Below are 23,671 nucleotides of genomic sequence, written 5' to 3'. Positions count from 1 at the left end.
TCATTACATTTCCCAATTCCAGAAGGAATATAGATGAAACATTAGGGATCGTGTAAGGATACAGTTTATTGCTACTTTGAAGAATACAAAAATAGCAAGACTTAAACTCATCAGTAAATAAGACATCATGAAATCCTCACTGAAATTTAACAAGTGAACAAAAACACACGATTTCAGATATAAATGAGGCCGCATTCCCTTCAGTTTTTCCTTGTACAAAAAAAAAAATGATATGCTGCATGAGATAAACACACAAAAGACGCGGGACAATATAACAAGCTACACATACCTCAGCATAAAATCGCACTTGGAGGTTTCTATTTACACATAAAAAAGAAGAGATTACATTCAAGATAAGGGAACTGCAATTGTGCTGGACTGGCTCAATGGCAAAGATCATTCATATAAATGCAATATTACAAAATAGAATATTCTGTGTAATAAAAAAAAACATCTTCCTCAGATTTTATCTTGCTGTGCATTTCTGCTTTTCATACAAAAGCCTTCAATTTATCAACACGTGAGGGATATAACGATCCGATTAAATCGTTCTCGGACTACAAATGTCTTTTCCAATCACGCAAATTATTTAAGGGTAGCGCTATATCCTTACGAGTGGGTACGTTAATAAAGCAAGTAAAGTACTTTGTTTGCAATGGGCTGCAAGAATTTTGTGCATAGGCAAGACTTTGGCTTGGATTACGTATACTATTATATATATATATAAAAATCTGCTATACTGTATATACACACAGGAAAAGGTTCAGAAAACTACAAATCAAACAAATGCACTTGTAATTCCAAAAGGTCACTTAAATTGTGTCAAAGTGCTGATTGTCACCGAATTTTGAATTTCGAATTAGAACACAAACTACATTCATAAATGCAGCATCGCAGGCCCTGTGAAGAAACTTCACGTGAATATCTATACACACATGACACATAAAATGGAATACTGTACATATTAAGTGGGTAGCAGAAGTAGGTATACAGTAGTAGCACACGGGTGAAATTTGTGACATACTATATGTTTCCCATTTTCCAGTTTTATTTTTACTTTTATACCTGTATACCTACTTTGCGCACACGCATATATATTAGGGCGGCACAATATTGGGAAAACATGCAATATGCAATATTGATATTACTGCGATATTAAACATGTACCATAAGAAGTAACATTTTTATTATCTAACAACAGAATAAAAAAATTTCATCGGGCAAAGTAAGTAATTTTAATGTATGATTAGCTAATTAATACAAATTAGCATAGTTAATGTTCAACAATTGGATGGCAATGTTTGCATCACACTGGTTCAATACAGACAAATGCAAACAATTTAATAAGAAACTTATTACATGTCTTTGCAATATGCGTATTGCAGGGGCAAATATCGTGATGTTGTTATATTGTGCAGCCCTATATATATATATATATATATATATATATATATGTATATATATATATATATATATATATATATATATATATATATATATATATATATATATATATATATATATATATATATATATATATATCTCTCTCACACATCCGGTTATCAGAAACAGTGCACTCATTTGGCAAAGACATCAGTATATTCTTAATTACAAAGTGCACTTTTGAGATGATCGACCGGTTAAGTTTGGATATTCTTCATTTATTCATTCACTAGTAAACAATTGTAGGTTATTTACTTACCAAAAATTACACACAGTTAACTGCTGTTTTGTGCTACCTGCATAGGGGCATTTATGTGGTGGTGGTGTTGGTGAACAAAAGCCAGATGTTGACAACGAAGAGCATCAGAGCTGTCCTCTAGGATTGCGCTTGTGTTTGAACACCAGTCAAGTCCTTGCAAATGATCTCGTTCACTGCAGAGCAAAAAAGGAAACATTTTAAAATATTTAAAAAAAAACATAAGAATGGAAGAATTAAGTCAATTATGTTGATTAACCAAGACTCCTGGAAACTAGCTACCAAAAATGGACTGCACTACTCAGCAGCAAACAGAAGAGTGTGCTGTTGATTTAGTTTCAATTCGGTTCCAGTCACAGGAGGCATTTGATCTTGAGGCAAACAAGCAAATAGTGCGCTCTTTTTTTAACAATTCATTTATAGTTTTGAAGTTGATATATGAAATATGCAACACTACAACCAGTCCAAAGCCAAACATTCTTTAAAAATCATTTCATCTATGGCCTTATAATAAACGTCCTCCTCCTATGTGATAAAATGCGTGAAAAAATTTCTCGATGTCAAATGCTGCTATAAATAAAGATTTCAATAAAAATCCACACAAAGATTTCTTATATACGTCACAAATCGTTCGAATTGGCCACATGATTTGAAAGTCAGAGGGCGTGCTTCTATTGAATCGTGCTATATAATCACTTCCTGCTGATGACATAAACCCACAAGCCAGGGCGTTGAAATGGAAACTTTGTTTGCACCAAGGTTCTAAAAATAGAAGCATAAAGGACGGCAGGGGCAGGCAGAGGAGTTTTGACAGCACATATACGCACTTGTACTGTCCACAAAAGTGTTTGTGTTCTTTTATGTAGGCCCAAAGAAATGAGGAAGTTCAACTTGCTGTCAGCTGGCTTGAACACAATGACGAGCAGCAAACAGAGATCGTCACGATATTGCAGGGCACTCAGCAGTGAAGAATAACTTTGCACGGGAGTCAAATGTCCAACATCAAACACACAATGTGTGGTCTAAAGTTGGAATCACCCTGCGTGGTTGAAGTTACACAATTCAGAATTGACCCATTTTTTATTCTCAAGAGACACAATTGAGATATGTGTCAAAGCAGTGTACAGTAAAGTATATCTTCAGATTGGAAATATAAATCCAACACAAATTTAAAGTTATTTGCTCATGCGAGTTTGACATCATTGATATACACCGATTTATACACATTAGTGTCTGCCCAAAAAACACAACAAATGCATAATACGAAAAATGCACAGAAGCATGTCGACCATTGTATTTGCTTTTAGGTGCCGTGCTTATGTTTTTATGAAACACTCAGAGTTGCCTTGTGTAAGAAATACATACATTTTTAAATAAATTTGTCACGCCTCAAAAGTCAAAACAAAATTTGGGGAGTTTTCAAACAAAAATGGATCATTGTTAGCTTAATGCTACAGCAAACTACAGCGTGTCATGTTGAGTCGGAAATTCAGGAGACCACCAACCAAATTGGCTGTCAAAATAAACAGCTAATGTAATCACCGGTCAAGCATGTGTGTGTGTGTGTGTGTACATTGGCGCTTAGCGACATTATAACCCGCCAATGCTTCCACTATGTCACTAGCGACTCATTAGGTCCGATGACTAATGCGAGTGATTCAAAGTGGGCCAAAAAAGCTCCTTGCTTGCTATTCAGGCCATTACGTAGCTTGTTGTGTCTGCGCCTTTTGTAACCATGGGAACGCACAGCTCCACTCATTTGATCTGAAATCGCTGAATTTACACTGGAAACATTTTGCAGTACAAAACCAAACCATAATGTCACAAAACGGACATAATAACAACACTATACTTGCACAAGATATGACTCATGTATGAGCAGCAAAGTGACACAGGTTAAGTGTGCCTTCTATCATCAACTAAGATATATTTGGAATTGATTAATAATGATAGTCTGGGAAATTAAGTGAAATTAGTTTCCTATGGCAGAAAAAAAGAAGAGCAAGATTAGAGAAAAGGCAAGACATATCTAGGTTAAAGAGGATATCTGGCCACCAAAATTTCTCAATACAAACAGAGTGAGTCAACATTTCTAATAAACAAGTGGAGATGTCTGACTGAGAAGGAAGTGCCACTACAACCTAACTGTTATTCGCAACAAAGTAACTTCATTGACTGCTGTGCTCTATTTAAAGCTGTCAGCAACATAATGGTGAGTCAAAGGGTGTAACTCAAAATACAAACAAACACCTACATAACAGCTCACTATATAAATAGCATTTGTTTTAAAAGGTCAATAAGCAAAACCGCGAGGGGAACATACTATGGAAAATGAATGGCTCAATCAAGCCAATCTAGTATTGAAGATTCAGTGTCACTTTCAAGTGCCAAGACGGAAGAGTGAACTGCTGTCGAAGCACGCAGCCAGAGCGATCCAGCCTACAGTTACTCGTGCAAACTACTTCCAAACTTCCGACTACTCCCTGTCATCACGGGAACTACAGTCCTGGACATATATTTGTTTAAAATGCAAAAAAAAGTTTGTATCGCCAACAATTCCAAGTGAATAAATGAAAGTACTGTATTTAATGTTAAACTTGCAGATTAATCAAAAGTTGGTTTCTTGCCCTCTAAAGGGCCACCTAAGCACATTCTAACCATATTTTTTTTAGGGTGAGCATGTGAGTAGCTAAACTGGATTCTCTGCTGTCGTCACCACATCAGCCGCCATGTTTATTTTAAGTCAGTGCTGGAATTTGCGTGGCCAGCTAATGCCTTTGGGCCACTTTCATCTTCCTGCTCGTAGCCGCAAATCTTCAATCTGCCACCCTGGAGCGTGAAACCCGTTTAAAGAAGCCGTAACACAGAGTGCTTTAACTGAATCTAATGAAGGCTTGGCACTCTGGCCGCTGCTCACGTCAATAGGAGAGTGTCTGGCTCCTGAGAGCGGCGCCGGGGGGGAGGGAGACACAGGTGACCTGCTGGGAGCTGACATTGATGTGTTTGTGCATAGTCATGCGTGCACGACACCTTAGAACAAGTTCAATTAACTGAAAACACGGATAAAAACAATGATGTCCATTTGTTTTCCACTGAGGGCCACAAACAGAAAAATTAGAGCGCATATGTACATCTTAAGGCAGCACAAACCATGACCTCTTGTTCCAAGTTATTGGCAGAGGTACCGTGTTTTCCGGACTATAAGGCGCAGCGGACTATAAGGGGCACCTTCAACGAATGCGCCGTTTTAAAACTTTGTCCTTATATACGTAAGGCGCACCGGACTATAAGGCGCACCATTAATGCATCATGTCAGATTTTTAATCCAAATCAAGTCATTCTCCATTTTATCTTTTTTATTTCAACTTCAGACACAACAAATTACTTTATAATCACAAAATAATGATCCATAGTCTTTTTGATTCATAGTCTTCAGTGGGCCACTTGTGATTGATTTCATGACACAATGCTTCGGGCCAGTTTAATTTTAGGAATTTGGTCCATATATAAGGCGCACCGGACTATAAGGCACTGTTGGCTTTTGAGAAAATTTTAGGTTTTTAGGTGCGCCTTATAGTCCGGAAAATATGGTACGTACCAATCCTCTAAAACAGGCCATACACGTGTAACAAGGCCATTGTGTGTGCTAAGACGAATGTGTGTCCAAGCTGTCACTGTGTGCTTTATCTCCTTCCACAGGCCCAATCTTCACCAACCGTTTCACCTGCTCCACTGCCTCTGACCATTTTTTTCCACAGCCACTCACCACAATGGCAGAGGCCGTGCCACCTTTCCTGCCTACTTCTTCTGAAGTAACTCACTTTTGAAGGTAGACGACACTTTGTCAAGTTTGAACATGAGAACGCAACATGGAAACGTGTGGGGGCTGCAAACAGAAGCGTTCTACAGGGGAGCGGGGGGGGGGGGGGGGTGGGGGGGACATACCAGGTTTGTGTATTGCACAGAAGAGGAAAAACCTGACTTTCATTTAACACTGAGATACATCAGACAAATGACAGTTATCGTCACGCAAAATAAACTTACAGTATATCAGGATGTGGCCTCCCACGACTACAAAAAATGACAACATGTTGTCGGCAAGCTTGTAAATGTGGGGAATGCCCCCGAATGTTTCCATGGTGTATTCAACTCAAGTTGTGTTCCTGCTATTCCGCAAAGTGTGAGTGCAGTTGTATATATGTGTCGGGTTATATGTTGAACTCGGGGTAGGACTTAGTGCTTTAAGTGGGGAAAAAAAGTGCTGGTCCTCCCGTTATCGGGTAAATTAAGTGGCGAGTATTAATTAATTAGAAAATATATTATAGATTAGATATTGGAAAAATTAATAAACACATTTTTAGACAGACAATATAAAAATGCTCCCAGGGATGAGCAAAAATATTACTGCAGCTTGCTGAGTCACTCACAGTAGTAGTAAAACTCTTCTTCGCCTGCATAACTATTATACTGCCCCCCTGTGGCCAACTCTCACACACCAGAAAGCGATGCAATGAATTAACCAGATGCACTAACTGCTGAATTTTTTACATTCTATTCAATCACGCCATTAAAAGAGTATATGTATTTATGAAGTAAAATATCATCAAGTATTATTTTCCTGATTGAGCACCAAGTACCAGTACCAAGGCAGAAAAGTGATTGGCTACCGCTTGACTGAAGAGAAAGAATGAAAAAAATTGCAATGTTTGCGCTGCCAGTTAAATCCAAGAGGCTTTTGTTAGCTTTTTAGCAGTATAGTTAATATGTGGGTGAGGATTATTCGCGGTCCATAAATAGCCGTACAGACAATATGATAAGCCATAGTAGTGATGCCTTTAGGGACACACTCTAGATCAAACATTTTGGTATGCAAAGGTTGTATGCAGAATAGCTGTCTGCTAAAAGACAACAGCGCACTATTCAGAGCATATCTGTGCCATTAATCTGAGCAACACAAAAAAAGTACAAAATTAACCACTCCTTCAAACATTGTTAACTATGTCAGAGTTTCCACCCCGTCAACTATTTTGAATTCTAAAATTATGCCTACAGTTGATTTTGCGTCACATCATCTTTCAAGTGACACCCACACATTGACACTATATGTTGATAGAGAACAAGGCTAAAATTATCATCAGAGAGGCTAAAGCCTGTTTTCTCGATGGCTCTGCCTTGAGCAATTGATAGCATATTTTTTTTCCTGCCTTGCAACAAGGATAATGTGTTCATATTTTACTTGGCTAGTTGCTGTTCTGCTGTAGCCACCTAGACTGTACAGATAATTATTTAGGTTATAAAAAAAATGCTAACTTGGCTTTATATTTGTGATTCTCATGAAATACAAAGCGACGCAGGTGCTACACGACATTGCTCACAAACCCTTCACTGATTTCGATCAGTGAAAGCGCCTCATTTCTCACGTGCATGAAAACCACTTTTGCTTGTTGCAGTTAATTTCGCTCATTATAAACCTGATACAAAAAGGTTCATTTCAAATCTGTCAAACTAAGTGAACTAAATGATCGAATAACAAATATTAAAGTAGCAACGCATTAAAAATGATCAAATTTAAAATCTTACATATCACATTTTGATTCCTGCTCTTTCTGGAGGCTGCTGCTTGTTAGGGTTCTTCACTAGCACAACCATAGTGCTATGACAGTAACACCAGGAAATATGTAAAAGGAAAAGCTGAACAAACACTCAGGCACGCTTGGCTGTCACCAACTCGAGAAGACAAGAGCCCAACAGTATCACTGTTCTCCCAAGTGTTCATTTAACAAGTCACAAGCCTGTTTCTGTTTACTGTGGAGAGGAACCTGGTGAGCTCCGTCCAAAAAACACAAATTCCAGTCCTGCTGGAATTTTTTTTCCATTGAAACCACACAACACAAACAACCCTTTCCTTTTCCCCTAAAAAAATGCCCCTCCACCCTCAGGTTCTATCTCGCACACATCGTGTTGGATTTCTGGAGCGGAGCAGCTGCAAAAAGGAATTCCTGGAGCCAGATTGGCAGAATCGTGCGGTTGGGAAAAAGTCAATCCTCTGGTGGGTTCCCCTGCAGGATCTGGTGGGGGCGTGAGGGGGATACAGGGCCAAGGAGAAGCCCCGGCCAACGACAACAAACAAAGAGGCTTTCCCCGGCTCTCCCCCGGCCAGGCCGCTCCACTCCTTGACAATGGTTGTCATGGAAGTTGTTTTCACATCATAACAGTATCAACGTGTCGACACTTTGATTCGCCTCACTTAAAAAAGTTTGCTCGATAAACCCATGCAAACATGTCACCTGACTACAAGAGGGGAATCTCCAACAAAGTTTAGAGAGCCTTTTGCTCCAAAATAAGGAAGTCTGCTGGATGAGGCCTGACATTAATTCTGTCGGGGGGTATCGCGGGGTGGACAGGCTGAAGCACAAACATATGAGTCACCATCGATGTTATTTCCACCCCGAGTGGCGTGTCATCACACCTCGCTTGAAAAGAATGAGCTGTTTGATCACAGCAAGGAGACGAAGATGATATTGTAAATATCCTTCAATTGTTTGAGAGGAGGCTAAGATCGCCATCTGTCTCGGCTGATAAAAGCTACGGCACTCATTCAGAGTAAGTAAAAGTATGAACTTACACTCACCGTCATCTAGGTAGGCCTGGTCCAGGTTCTCCTCCTTCACCATCACCCTCCTGGCTCTGTCGGCTGGTGTGCCCTCAGGAGGCACTCTGGCTTTCTGCTGCCCTTTGTGGGTGTACGTCTGCTGCTGGATCACGGTCGGGTATTGCTGAGGGGGTGGCGACGGGTCGTTCCCTTGCGGGGAGTAGCCTTCGCAATAAATGGCCGGCTGGTTGTCAGGATGCGCTTGGTCTCCAGCCCGAAGCAGGAGGTGGTTGGTGGGGGAGAACTGGATGATGGATGGGTGCTGGCCTCCGCCCATCGGTTCGGCTGGTGGCGCCTGGGAGCCCACGTGGACCAGGACGGAGCGGTGGGGGTCGGGGAGCACGGGCCCAGTCTGCTGATAGGTGCACGGGTTGCTGTTCAGGTTTTTCCCTGCCCGAGAGAAGACAATGGCCGGGCTCTGGTTCGGGAAGCGGGATTCTTGGCCCTGAAGGTTGGAGCCCAGGCGCTGGCACGAGGCCATGCTGGAAACCAGGCCGTGTTCGGGGTGGAGGACGCCGTGTGGAGGGTGGTAGTAGGAATGATGTACGCCCACGATGGGGGGCACGGCGAAGCTCATGTGATCTGAGTCGTACTCGTCTAGGGGTTCAGACTTGATGGATGGAGCTGAACAAAAACAAATAGGCTTCAAAAGCTGGCCATCTTTTTACCTGAATTGTTAAGGCCCAAAAATCAATTTAGCAAGTGTGAACACAGCATGATTAGAATTTACAGTCGCTGGCAAATTGCTTGTCATGTGATGATCTTACACGGCAGTGGCGTGTAGGTGAAATGCTGGGGCTGACTACGTTTCCTCTTCCCGTTGAGCACGCAGAAGGTCACTTTGACAGGATGGCAGATGGACAAGTCGCGGTAGGGAGGCACTTCCACAAACAGCATGCTCTTCAAGACAACAGGAACATTTAAAAGACTCCGCTCTTTTCTGTAACACAGATTCAATCGTGCCGTGTCATATACGTACCGGCTGGCTCTTATCTTTGTCCACAGTCGCTTCCATTTCCCAAATTTGCATCCCATCTGAAAGGTGAAATCAGCAGTTGGTTACTAGTCAACATAACGGCGAAGATTGCATTTGAGCTAATCGGAGAAAAAAGCATTTTAATTGAATTCTGAACCAAAGTGGACACATAAATGGAATGTCACATTGATAGTATTTAATTGTTTGACTTGGAAGTCTACTTCTTGATTGATGGAGGGTGAAGTAAATCGACATTATACATATTAGTTCCATTCACTTCAAGATGGGTAAAACTTCAGTAAAAAATAATAAACACGATTTCCTCCAGTACTCACAATTCCCAAAATTACTGTGTGGTCGAATTTTACACTGGTCGTAATGTTATTTGCATTTTTTTTTTTTTCACGCATAGTTGTTACCCAATTCAAACAAGCCACACTAAGGGTCATGGTTTGTGCAGTGATGGAAACAATTTTTAAAATTATTTCTCAATGTTTTACAAACAAGATAATAGTCTTCTGGTGTGTCAACAAACAAGTAAATCTTTTGTTTGAATTTTTCTGAAAATGTGTTTACACGCAAGACCTTCTACACTGCTACATAGGAGGAGCTAATTTGCATAATAACCGTCCCCACAAGGAACTTCTCCACCAATGAGCTCAGCTGGGCGAAAATCCATACACGTGATCAATTACTGGACTTTTTCCAGTTGCTGGACTACACTATCTGGAACAATATCAATACGCAAGCTCCTAGAATGATTCAGAATGTTCCTGTAGCTGGGAAAGCCTTTTGTCAGCATGCTAATTAAAAGCACACGGCTTAAATGAGTCAGATGGGGGAAAATGGATTCCAAATATGTTGCCAACGGCCGACCATCAACTCCACTACTCTATGACGGCTTTCTTGGCACTTGTGTTTGTTTGCACTGTGTTGCAACTCCACTCTAAGGGAGACCCCGACATTTGCTTTGCTCGCCCCTCTGGACATAATTATGAGAGGAAGTGGAAATTCAAAAACAGGGGCTGGGCCCAGTATTGCACAAGCCGGCAGAGCTCCAGACCAACGCAGCTGTCTCCCATTCAGAGGGATTCCGCAGTTGTGCCCGCACAAAATTCTCCAAAACACCGGTAATCCCTTTTTGAAGGATTTCTTTTTCCATGTCAGCCTCACTGTCCGTTTATTGCCGCATGGCGTAACATGGCAGCAGGGAAACCCCGTTGATTACGGTGGTACCCTCTACAAAGTTTGGTATTTTTTGTGTGTAATCTAGCTATATGTCCTACCATCGACTCATTTATTATGCCAACATACTATTTTCATAGAGATGTAAATACAATTCAAATTACTAATGTATCAATAAAAGAACAATTAATTGTGACGACAATACAGCAAAGCAAGAGAAAGTGAAGTGTTGCAGAGATACAGTTCATTGTACGATGAAAATGTGAGCTTGAGAGTGAGTCAGCAGTCACTTTCTTGTTGCGGTTATTGCAGAACTAGCGAGCGGATGGGGAAAATCACGAGAGGATGTGAAATGATGCCACTCACCCTGCGTCTTCTCCATAAAAACTACTTTGGAATCAGAGCTGAAGTTCTGCCCGCTCAGGATCATCTGCTGGCCTCCCTGAACGGAGCAGCTGTCCAAGTCCTGTTTCTCCATGATGGGAAGTTCATGTGCCGAGCGCTGAGCTGCAAGGGAGGCACTCGTGTTATGAAACTCGTTTCCCAGCTTTTGGGAAAATTAATATTTGAACCTGATGCCGATTGCACAGCCACAAAAGAAGACATCGTTGGGCAGTCTTATAATTCTGGCTTTGGGCATTTTTTTACTGTAACTTACTTTTTGACAACTATATAAGTCATGACAGTCACTAATTCGTGTACAAACTCATTCGGCTATATCGCCACCATCTAAAAGGAACTCCGTCATAAACCAAAGACCGCCGGTGCACTATCGAAGGCAGCTATGGCAACAATTGAAAGGCGCTTTTCCTTATCATTAGACATCACATCATACAATGAAGTTGCTTTAAATGAAAAAAAACAAAATACTATTCCAGTGGAACATGCAGCTTCCTCTTCCTGCACTTCATCATCATGCAACTGAAACAACAGCGGCAAAGTGCGGTGACAACAAACAACCGCGTAACCTTTGAACCCTCGTGCACAACTGCAACCGTGACACCTGCCTGACGGATGTCTTGCGTGCAGACAGGCAGAGACGAGATTTGACAGACCGGAAACGATGCTTCATAAGGCTGAAGTTTTGCTGTCACAATTTTCTCTAACAGGAAAGTTGTGTTCCTAGCAAAGCTGAATGAAAAATGAAGCTCTTGTTTGAGTTTTGATTACACCGTCTCTTTAATAAGACTGTGTAAACAAACTTGGATGTAGCCAAGCTGCACTCACACAGTCGAGCAAACACGGAGTAACTCACGCTGCCACGCGAGCATAAAGACATCTTTGATTGCTACAAACTCATTTGAATGTTGGAGGATCAAAAAATATACAGCAGAGAAAGAAAGCAAAGAGTGTTTTCTATTTTGCTTACAACACTCGATGGGGTGCGAGGCCACTTGTAGAGAGACGCTCTGTCCTCCGGGCTGAGGTATGTGCACGCGGAACACCAGGCGGACACGCGTGTTCTTTCGCCCGACGTCCGTCTCGCCCTTCCTCAGCTCGATGTCGGCATTCCGCAGCTTCAGGATACCAGCACAGTCGATTCTGTGAGACAGAATGAATAAACAGTGTTGGCTAAATGTTAAAAGTAGCTGTCAGACAGAATTGGATGCACGCCATTCGTTAGAGAGGTGTCAAAAGGTATTGATTCATTGACAACAAATGGATTATCAAATTAATCGTCTTATATTTTAATTATCGAGTAATCGTCTACAGTCATTTTTTTAACTTAAGCTTGTCTAAATCGTTTGATTTCGGGCTCTCAAAAGTAATAGTTTTCTGATTTCTTACGTTCTTCATGAAAGTAGTTTTATTTATTTATTATATTCTCACATTGCTCTCATGTTGTTCTTTGGTTCCAGGGGCATCTCCAGGACTTTGGTTCCATTGATAATCTTCTCTAAGCTGTTAGTCGTCACCGTCTTGCCGGTGATGCGGTGCACTTGGTAGAAGGCGTGCGGCTTGAGAATGCGCTCGTCCGCCGTGCCAATGAAGATTTGCAGGCCGAGCGCCTCTTTGCCTTTGTAGCCGCGCAACTGCAGAAAAAAAACAAAGAAGGTTGGATTGCGCAATGAGCAACAACATGAAAACGACTGTACACCACACGTTAAACCGGTTGTGTGTCTGCTATTATTTTATTCTTGTGAAAGTGGCTTACAAAACAAAAAATCTAATGAGCAGCCGACAGAGAGCGCATTGTAGTCCAAAATGTGTTTGCTTGAATGACAAGAGACACTTTTTTACTCCTGGGAGTGACATTTTACATCTTTGCAACATCTTTGACGACGGCCAGTAACTATGGTAACCGCAGGGAGTGGACAGAGGAGAAACCGAGCGCAAACATGAGCGGTCGGTCGGTTGTCACGGCGACGTGCAGGAGCAGTGAGTCATGACTGAACACAGAGTCGGAAAAGTAAAGCGCAAGGGGGGGCGGGGGGTTGGTCACATGGCGGGAAGGGTGCAAGGGTGACATGGGGAAGGAGTGACAACGAGGAGGAGAGCAGCCGTGTCCAACCAGGCAGAACCCACCTGAGGCCTTTGGGCAGTGTGGAAAAGATGCAAGAACAACATAAACAGTCTCCACTCACGGAGCACTCCGCCAAAGGCCCAAAAATTCAGCCGATTGAAACAACAAAGATGGCCGTCGCTAGTACTTGTTTCCTGGTAACCAGCCAATCACAGGGCACAAACATTCACACTCTTATTCGAACCTTTGGATGATTTCAAGTCTCGACTGAACCTAGCATGGAAATCTTTGGAATGGGGAAGAAGCTGGAGCTCATGCAAGCACAGGTAGAACATGCAAAATCCACACCACCACATTGTCATCACAGCAATAGTGACAGCTCGATTCCTTAGAGTGTGACAATGTTCTTCTTTGGATCATCGGGCAGTAGGTGGGGACACCCTGAATCGGTTGCCGGCCAATCGTAGACGAACAACCAGCAATTTGGAATGCCCAATTGGCCTTACCATGCAAGGTTTTGGAATGTGGGAAGAAACCGGAGTACCCGGAGAAAACACACGCAGGCACGGGGAGACCATGCAAACTCCACACAGGGAGGGCTGGAGGTGGAATCAAAACCGCAAACTCTGAACTGTGAGGCGGACGTGCAACATAGTGCTCCTCCGTCCAAACTAGTTAAGAGTAATCAACAGTGCCTCTACTGATTGCAGACAAGTAACGTACCAAATTGTGTTTTGCAAATAGTCGAGTGTCTGGGCTGGATGCCAGCACATCAATTTGAAATCAAACAACTAGGTAAATATTTTCATCTCTGCCTCAGTCTCGTGATATGTCTGGCCTTTCAAGCAGGCTGATTTAAACAAACCAAGAAATAGGGTCTAAAGTAGAGGTGATACAATTAATTGATTAATCAACAAATAATTGATTATCAAATGAATAACTTATTGATTATTTTTTACTCTTTTGCTATTTGTGGCAGAAATCACTTTTGCACGGTAATCACAAATCAATCACACAAGCGCACAATCGACTGCGTTTTTATCAATGAAAAACAATGTAAATTCACCCAAAAAAATTTGACTTTCACAAGTCAAAGCTTTAATGTGAGCTAAGAAGTGGAGTTGAAGCTGTAATAGCCGCCGTCAATGTTTCTTCACATATCAAGAGATGAGACTCGAAAGCAGTGGCAGAGGAAGTCAGGTTGCTTGTGTGGTTGAAATGCTTGCAAGCCACGTGGCGGATATCCAAAAAAAGAATATTTGTATGCGTGTTGCTCGTCCACGCTAAAGATTTGGAGAACAGCGTGATAAAATCGTGAGACTGAACTTTTGCCTGGAATAAGAGCGTAAACAGGCAGGAAATGCAATTGGATGCTCGGAATGAAAAAGTCACCTGAAACCAGCGATGGATAAAGTGATGGATTTCACTTGGTATCCGCAATTCTAAATCTTGTTGCCAACTTGGAATTTTGATTGGCCACTATGTCTGCGTTTTTGTGTAACCAGCTTAGACCCCACACCGATGCAGATTTTAGATTCAAGTTACAAATTTCAGGTCTAACTTGTGTTTATCTCATGGTGTAATTTCACAGTTGGCCACTAGATGATGGCACATTTATTTTATTTGAGACGGCGTAAAGTTGAAAGAAGAATTCACCGAAAATACTGTATTTGAGCACAGCCATGTTTTGTTCAAATTCTTGAACGTTATCTTCTGTAATTCTGCTTTTAGGCCTACAGAAAAAGTGTATATTAAAAGTGAGTTTAAAAAGTTTTCAAAAATGACGTGCCGTAAATGCTATAAAAACATGCGAAAATGGATGGATGGATGGATTTCACTAACTACATGGGTGGTCTGGAATGTGATCCCTGTGATTGCGATTCAATTAATCTTCGCAGCTTGTTGTGGAGTTGCCGTAAAGATAAATTGGCATTTGCGGCGGTACCTGCACCACGGGGTGTCCTCCTGTGTGGGCCTTGACGGCGCCTCTACTTCCCTCCGTCTCGTAGTGAGCTCTGTGGTGCGGCTTTGGCTGCACCTCGATATGGAGCTCATAGTGGTCCGTGCGGCTGAGCATGGGCCATTCCAAAGGGGGAAGCGATGCCAATGGGATACTATAGGACACAAAGGGCACAGATTAGAAAATTAGAATGACACTTATTGTGTGACGTGGTCTCTCCAAATTAACCTGCAGATGCTGGAGACCAGCGGCTTCGACCAAATTGGAGGGATGACAAAGAACGGTTCTGGAGCAGGTTTGTTTTTTGAGTCCTGGTCACAGGAGACCAGGTAGTTCCCCTCGCCGTGATGCTCCGGGTACAGAGTGTAGACCTGGTTGGAGGTCTTGATGAGTTTGCTGGGCAAGCTAAAACCATTCATGGCTTCTGGCAAGGCACTGTTTGGATAGTGGGCCCCCATGTTGTGATCCGCATGGCTGCCTAGCGGGGATGGGCTGCGGGAACGGATGCCGGGCACCAGAGCAGGATTCCTGTACATGTCGTAGGTGCGTTTGCCCTGAGGAGAGGTGGAACGGGAGCCAGGGCGCGGGGAAGGTGAGCAAGTTCCCAAGTAACCGTCCTCAGTTAGGCCGGTGCTTGGAGATGTGCCCGGAGAAGTGCGTGGGGATCCAGTTTGGATGTTCTGGAACCGGGGGCACAGGTCTCCAGGGTTTTGGCCGCTACTAGGGGACACGCAGGGGGACGCCCAGGGGGAGTAGCTCTCCGAGTGCCAGCTGGTGGACGAGTTGCTGCTGGCAGGGCTCAGGCACTGGGGCTCGCGGTAGGAGAGGTTATCATGGCCGGGCACGGTCAAGGTGGGTCGGGGGCTATTGACGCTCGGGTGGAGGTTCTGCAGGGAGTCGTGAGAGTGACTGTAGTGCTCCCGGGATGGCGTGATTTCGATGCGTGGACTCAAGGCCAGGCCTGAGGGCCGGGTATTGTCCGGGTAGTTCCGTGCTTCCTGGGCGTCATATCCTGTCAGAACCTCTGTCTGGTGTTCAATATAGGAGCGACTATAGGGCTTGATAGCATATGGGGAGACTTCCTCCAGTTGGAAGGGTTGATCGGAGTCAGGACTGAGGACTTTGTGGGACGCAAGATTTGGTTGATCTGCGCAGGAAAGAAAAAAAACCACAGTATGAATTATCAATACAGAATTACAATCATGATGCAAGTATCTGCAGCACTTTTACAGGATGCTCATTATCTGCCTGACTGGCAATCATGCCGACAATCCATTGGCTGACTAGAGTATGTTTGCCCTGTAGTTGATTGATTGTTATTTTCAATGTACCATGTGATTGGCTGGTGAAAAATGCATTGTTTGTTTATATGAACACTTTGATTGAATGGTGAAACAAATCCTCAGTCTGGAAGCCAGTCTGTTGTTTGACTATATGTGTAGTAAGAATTCCATTGCCTGTCTAGTTGTGCCAATCCATTAGTGCGCTTTAATCGACTAGAGACAAATCCATTGATTAATTGGTGACCAAGCCATTATCTGGCCATATAATTAGGTGGTATTTTGAGAAAGTTTTTGCACCCACTCTCCCGGTTTGCGTGCCAATTAAGTTTTAACAACCTCTTACAAAGTGTCAAGAAAAAAAAACTACGGGTATTAAGGACTACATGACACACACCCATGGGACCCTAAATGCAAGAGTGGATGCGGGGGCACGCTTGTATTGGCGCCAAAATCTGTTCACAAACCTTGACGTCCTCCCTCAGCCTCGCTGCTGCAAGGTGCTTCATATTCAAACAAGTACGCAAAGTCCAGATCCTCGTCGGAGCAGTTGACCCGGCTCAGCTCCTCCTCTACGCGGTTCTGGTCGTACAAGGAGCTCATCTGTCTAACCAACGTCTACTCCGGGTTCGGGACGAAAAGGGCGGGGGAAGGGGGGAGGCGCAATTAAGTAGAGCGCGCACTCAGTTAGGAGTCCAAAAATAAAAAATAAAACAACACTCTCACCAGGGAGCAAGAGTGCGCATGTTTCCTGTCTTGCTTGTTTGCGTGTGACGGCGGAACTATTGTCACATCATATGCACAACGCCCGCCCTCCCCCGCCTCTCTGGTAGTGTGGAACCTCCGCCAAGGCTTGCCATAAAGTCATAAATCTCAGCATTCGCCATTGGGTAGTCATTTATACCCACAACGACAACATTTGTTTTAGTTTTTTTTTTAACATGAGCGAATATCATTTGACGTCACGCAATAATGGATTGGTGGTTTAAACTACATTGGAACAAGAAAACAAACATAAAAACATTACAACTAAATAAAACTAATACAAGTAAGATAGTTAGGATTATATATAAGTAAATATAATACAATTCTATATGTAAATAATACACATCAGTATGTATATTCATTACATTTATCAACAATCTTTCAATTATTTCTGGCCATTGTTGTATGTATTATGATTAGAATAATAATTATAACTAAAAAATGTTTTAACATTCTGGCCAAAAACTTGGTTGAAATAATTAAAAACAGTTGCTAGTTGCATTGCAAGCACCAATAAATGAAACAATGCTCATATAAACAAAAAGGTATTGGTAAAAGTTTTGAATCGGGGAAAAATAAAATGGTTTTATTTTACAAGGTGATAAACGGGGCTACTTTTTCTTGTTGGAAACAAGCTTTGCATTGTGCTACTGCACCCTGGTGTCTGACACGCTGCACTGACAACTTGCGACACAATGTACAGGACTGTCATTTCCTCAATTAAAAATGAAACAGCATATGGGATAATCACCTCATCCCAGTCAAACGGACCCTCTTGGTGCCTTGCCAAATGGACCAGAACCAAGAATACTGCCTTCAAACTATCATCATGTGCTGGATATCCAACCCGGAAACAAATCCACTAAAATATTAAGTAAAACAAAACAATGTTTTGTTTGACAGTTAAAAAAGTGATATGATAAGATTTTAATAAAATAATCACTGTCAACATTTACTATGAAAATAACAACATTAAATTTAAACCTCTCCAACGTGACAATTTTTCTAAATAGTTGGCTCTGTCCCAAAACATGGGAACATATGTAAAGGGCTAGGCGAATGATGTCAGTAGTCAACTGTAAGACAAAACATTACAGACTTGCATCGAATTAGCAACATGTAATAAATAATCAAAATATTTGGATTACCATAGAATCACAACACTTGAGCAGTACCTTGATCCATGGACCTCATGGTGTGGTACTGGGCCAGCCTCCAAGTCCCTCTAAACATCAGGAGGCAAAAAAGAAAAAAAACAAGAAAAGAACGAAAAATGTTGGGAAAAGTCAAATTAAAGTCACTCGGGTCTAACAAGCATGGCAAAGTTTTAGCTTCTCAGTTGTTGAAAAGCATGGCAAAAAAACAAAAGTCCAAGTTGTAAAAAGTCTCGTCCGAGTTTGGTGAAGGGAGCAACGGCGGAGGTTCGGCTGGCCAGTGGTTCTTTGGAGTAGCGAGAGCGGCTTCCCTGCCCTGCTCTGAGTGTTTATAATGGTGCAATGCTGCAAAATAACGGGATTCCCTCAGTGTTTCCTCCTGTTTAGGCGCCCTTGCCATGGAAACCTGGAGCTGCTCCATGTTGGGAGACTCAGGGCTTTTCCTGCAAAGACCCACACTCAGGAATCCATGACGTCGCCCGTTCCCGGGCCAAAGCATTTCTGTGGCTTTCTCTCAGACAGTAGCGCACAAGAAACTCATTGTGGGACCCCTGAAGTCTCCGCAGAGGCACGACCAGTGAGCAACAAAAGAAGGATGCTCCGGTTTTGCTCTTTGATTACATGATACTCATCATGGAATGGTACTGTTTTTGGCTGAAGAGTTATTTTCACCACTTTTAAGCAAACATACATGACAGAGTCCTGCAGTAGCATTAAAGCCCCGTGGACTCGCTGAACTCACCAGCCTTATCCAAATATGCTACTCTCATTTGAATTTATGTCACTTATAGTTAGTCTCATTCAGGCATTGCTAGTCAGGTCTAGTCAGTATTAACTATTCCAAAAAACGATTCAGGAAGAGTTGGAGACTAATTTGCATGTTGTTTAAATATGTGCCAAGCAGACCCATTTCTAGTCCTAAATCAATCCTATTCATGCAGTTTTTGCTTAGTTTGGTCATTATACTTATTGGTCATATTTCCTCCTGTATCAACCCTATTCGGGAAGAGTCATTTCCTAGTTTGATCTCCAGTATGTTATATTATGTGACAGCCAGACCGAGAATCAGGTCCCATCTAGTCCTAGTCAGGTCTACTGTATTGTTGTAGTCACTCCCACAAGACCTGTTAAGGCAGAGTTATGGTAATTCCAGTTTTTCCCAGAAGCTCGACCCCACATGTAATCCATGTCAAATTAAATCTACATAGCTAATTAATGTACAGTTGGTGTTTGGATATTTCTACTAATTATTAGCTATATACACTAATCATACCGGTCTAGTAGAAGACACATCTGGTTATTACTAACTAGTCCTAGCCAGACATTATGAGTCCGACTCGGAAATAATCCGGCATCATTAGTTTTTGGTTCATCTCTGAGCCTGCTAGTTAGGTCAGGTATGACTCGAGCTGCTTGAGTATTGCTGGCTTAAGTGACATTTAGTCGGTCAGAATTAGACAGGGTGCAGCCTAATTTTCTCGAGTAGATGGTGATTTGACAGACAGTAGACATAGGCATGGTCAAAATTAACCTGATTACTTCTAGCTACTAGGAAGTCCTAGTTACATCCTTGTTGGGCCTACTCAGATTTGTTGGCCTACATCGTCATAGATTGTCTTTGTCAGTGCTAGACAGTCCCATACAGCCACTTAATATTCCAATATTGAGTATTTGGTCCAAAACTGTCACTGAAAAAACAGAAATGAATCACGTCAACAGTAACTTCCTCTAAACGGATGTTTTAAATAAAAAAAACGACTTGTCCTTCAGAAATGAACTTTCTTGACCAAACAACCAACATGAACTTGTCCACCACATTTACTAGGCCACTGTTATGCAACTCCCACTATGCATGCATGACTAAATGAATACGGCACACGCTTAAGAGAGGAAAACTGCTGGTGTCCAGACGCCCGACTTTGCACTTCCGCTTTTTTTTTTCTTCGTCTTCTTAAACCCTGTCTCAAAGAACCCGGTTTTTCCAAACTCGTGTGCCACTTTCCATCACTGTAAAACTCACTCAAACTGAGGTCGACTTGTCTGGGTTACTGCATTGCCCTCTTTGACTTTTCCTATAGAGTAAACATGTGGACCTCGGATCTTAAATCCAATCAGTGAAAATAGGATACGTAAATCATGTCTTATGGAATTATTTCGCAGGAAGTACAAGCGGAAAAAGGAAACCTTGCTTCCATTTGGGTCATTTGGTCCACATCTTACATGCCATGCGCATGATGAATGGGTACTATGTATTTGTTGTAAAAATTTGTTTTCTAACATTAACAAAATAATGATTTTTCCAATAATGGTTGGACAAAGGATTATTCAATCTAGACATTGCAATTCAGCTAAAAAGAAGCTAACGTTTAATAGCTTTGGCAAATTTCACTCCAGTCCTCCTTGCTATTGAGACTTTTGCATTATTTTCATGTTAGCATCTTTAGCATCTGTACTTTTGCTAAATATATAGTCATGACTTTTACTTGCTGATGTCTCTATCAATTGATGTAATGCTCTCTCCTTGTAGCTCCCAGATTCTCTTCACTGTCTGTAACTTAATACACTCACAATTTATTGTATTTTCAGGACGCTTACATTTTTTTGAATTTCTTTATCTTTACAATTTCTAAAAATTTAATGTTGGTTACAAATCAAGCAAGCATATATGTCATCTATTCAGGTAAAAGTCAAATCTGAAACTGAGCGTAGACATTCAGTGCAATTTATTCTTTGCAGAATCAATATAAGAGGAGCCAACAGTCAGCTATTCAAATGCTTTTGCTTGTATGAAAAACAGATGGGTTCAATTGCGCATCAGATCCAAATGTAAATACCTGAAAATAATAGATGAATGCTGATCTCTTTTTGCACATTGAATTTTTCATGGCAAAACCAAATGTTTTCAGTCCAACGCCAAAACATCAGAATCGGCCTTACAGTTTTAATACTTCTGGAGCGGGGTGTACACATTAATGGATGATAGTAAAATTATGATTTGAGACTTGGGAGAACCTATGTGTAGTGTTTTATTTTTTGAAGTGACATCACCAACTACAGGCTTGACATTGTTCTCTGCACATGAAGCTTTTCAAAACTGAAAGGCAAGACTTCCCATTTGGATTTAGTTGTCCTGTTAACGTACCCTAAATCCCTTAAGCTGGACACTGAGCTTCAAGTTGTGTTGATGGTCTTTGTTCAGTGGTCATGACATGTCAAAAAACACTCCCAAGCTTGTTGCGCTGGCATGTCCTGGTACAAGAAGGAATCTTATTTCCTTCCTGCCACAACTTGAGATCCTCTGAGAACATTTTCCTCCTCTTTTTTTTTTTTTCCAAAGTGTGTGAGGTCAGATGTTCCATCAACATGGAAACTCCATACATCCTGATGGAACCCGCCTGCTTATGTAACTAGATTCTGATCGATCTTCACATGTCGGCCAAAAGAATTCAAGTGTCTGCGCTTCCAGTGGAAAAGTGGCAGGCTTGCTTGTGGATTTTCCTTCTTTGGAGCACAATAACCCCCCCTGCCCCCCCTTTTAAGAGAATAGCTCCAGGTTTCCACCTCCATCTGCGACTATTTCATAACTTTGACACGTTATCTTGGTAAGAAAGCAAAAAGGTATTTGGTTGTCAAAACAACATGGGACAACCTAATTAAAGATTACACTCCCAGTGAATCACATTTACAAGTCTTTTGTTCATTTATAGTCCGAAAGATTTGTAGGTTTTTGCTAATGGTTCTGGGTATTCACTTATGAATAGATACTCCAGGATGTATTCTGTTGCTTGATCCCGAAGTTTGCAAGCATGCACCGTTTACAATTGCGCCAAATGCGTCATCATAAACAATGTGTACACTAAGTCCATCCATCTATTTTCTCAACTGCTTTTCCTCACAAGGGTTGTATCACCCAATAACAACAAAATGACATTTGTTCACTTATACAACCCCCCCCCCACCACCACCACCACCACCACCACGAACAATTGACCTATAAAACCGGAGATAAACCACAAAGAATAATTTAACAATACACACTTTTAGCATTTTAAACTCATTTTACATTACCCTTAAATAACAGATGACTTACAGGCGTGCACCTGCAATGGTGCCATTTTAGCAGAGTTTGTACTTTCTGACAGCTCAGGAAGTTCAACCTGCCACAGGAGCTGCTGAAGACCTTCTACACTGCCATCATCCAGTCTATCTTCTGCACCTCCATCACTGTCTGGTTTGGATCAACCACAAAACAAGACAAGCACAGACTGGAATGGACAATCAGGTCTGAGATCAACCAGAGTTAAATTCCCTGTTTGGCATGCACAAACGTGGGCAATAAAGCTGATTCTGATTACAGAATTATAAAAAAGAGCAAACTAAAAATACAAAGTTTTTCAAGCGAATATCCAGATTAAACTGCAAATGTGACAATGTATGGTGGTTTCATCGTATTCTTTTTTTTTTATCCCGATATTAGCCTGTCCTGCTAACGATATAGTACTGGCAAGTTAATACCAGTGACAATACAAAAATTATCCAAGCCTCTTAACCAGTAAGTAATCATTAGGACCCTCATGTGTATGCTACACTTGACTGTAATCAAGAGAACAACACATCATTGCCCCGGAGACCACAGTCGCACATAAATACCAATAACCTACTCGAATATAGCCAATTTGGTATTCAGCACAGTGGCTTAAATTGACCCTTCATGACTACAAAAGAAGCCAATTGTTTCCTACCACTTTAATCAACACTATTGTGATTTATGGCAGCAGAAACCTTCTCGGCTAAAGAGACACCATTGGCCACAATAGTAGAAATAAAATGTGATTTGAATAAAAAGAGTTTGGGCATTAGGTCCAACTCCAACATATTTCCATGCTATCATCCGTAGGAACTCCAGTCACGACCACGGGACAGTTTGCGGTACATCGGCTTGTTCTCTTCCACTGGGAATGTTTCCGAGCTGGATGGAAAACTCACTCGTGTCTTGACTCGAGGCCCCAGAGATGAAACGAATCAACCTGCTTCATTTGCCTGCCTGGATGTTACGCAACAAGCAACTCGTGCAAGTCCACACTTTGCCCACAACATCTTGGACAAAGCGTCCCCCCGTGTGCTGCTCTGAAGTTTCCACTCCCCGAGGAAGACTTTCTACACAATTTTGGAGCGGGCCTGTGGGAATTTCTGACCATGTGTGAGCTCAGTAGCGACTTATGATGATGACTGAAGGAGGGCTCTACTCCAATAACTCTTCTACAAGCCTTTGGAGTTTGTTCTTCTACACCAAACATTCCAGCAGACCTTCAGGACCTAAAGACAAGGGCCTTCCCCAAACTGTTATTGCAAATTGGAAGCACGCAATCTTCTACATCTTGCTATATTTAAATCTCCGATTGGTCTTCATTGATATGGTATTAATAATGATATTGGAGACACTGAGTGTTTGGATTTTTTTTTTAGAAACTGCACAATCAATCCATAATTTTGACACTCATAATAGTCGTACGTAAAAAATATGATAGAAAAACAA

The 23,671-nt window shown here is 41.8% G+C and overlaps 1 protein-coding gene across 3 annotated transcripts; it reads right to left on the bottom strand.

Annotated features, from left to right (window-relative positions):
- Positions 1 to 48: 48 nt before the first annotated feature.
- nfatc2a (nuclear factor of activated T cells 2a) lies at positions 49 to 18,626 on the bottom strand. Of its 3 annotated transcripts, none has more exons than XM_049753836.2 (10): positions 18,157 to 18,626; positions 15,165 to 16,083; positions 14,922 to 15,090; positions 12,343 to 12,545; positions 11,882 to 12,054; positions 10,879 to 11,019; positions 9,331 to 9,386; positions 9,119 to 9,251; positions 8,325 to 8,975; positions 49 to 1,875 (listed from the first exon to the last, which is right to left on the bottom strand). In XM_049753836.2, the coding sequence occupies exons 1-10, from the start codon at positions 18,212 to 18,214 to the stop codon at positions 1,820 to 1,822; spliced, it is 2,559 nt and encodes an 852-aa protein (XP_049609793.1). In that variant the 5' UTR covers positions 18,215 to 18,626; the 3' UTR covers positions 49 to 1,819. The 3 variants fall into 3 exon arrangements, with proteins under 3 accessions (XP_049609793.1, XP_049609791.1, XP_049609792.1); XM_049753834.2 differs by lacking the exon at positions 18,157 to 18,626 and adding an exon at positions 16,684 to 17,012; XM_049753835.2 differs by lacking the exon at positions 18,157 to 18,626 and adding an exon at positions 16,684 to 17,011 and having other exon boundaries at positions 8,331 to 8,975.
- Between the last annotated feature and the right edge of the window lie 5,045 nt (positions 18,627 to 23,671).

Source organism: Syngnathus scovelli, chromosome 2 (assembly GCF_024217435.2).
Source record: "Syngnathus scovelli strain Florida chromosome 2, RoL_Ssco_1.2, whole genome shotgun sequence".
NCBI lineage: Eukaryota > Metazoa > Chordata > Actinopteri > Syngnathiformes > Syngnathidae > Syngnathus > Syngnathus scovelli.
The sequence above is the reverse complement of the archived record's forward strand: the minus strand, read 5'-3'. Positions and strand labels throughout refer to the sequence as shown.

Bases quoted from the DNA above. Each gene is read 5' to 3' on its own strand.
- nfatc2a (XM_049753834.2), bottom strand. From the start codon at position 16,819: ATGAGCTCCTTGTACGACCAGAACCGCGTAGAGGAGGAGCTGAGCCGG. The intron at 11,020-11,881 runs GTAAGCAAAATA...CCTCCCTTGCAG, and splicing joins CTCGCACCCCATCGAGTGTT to CTCAGCGCTCGGCACATGAA. The intron at 8,976-9,118 runs GTAAGATCATCA...GTTTTTGTTCAG, and splicing joins CACCTACACGCCACTGCCGT to CTCCATCCATCAAGTCTGAA.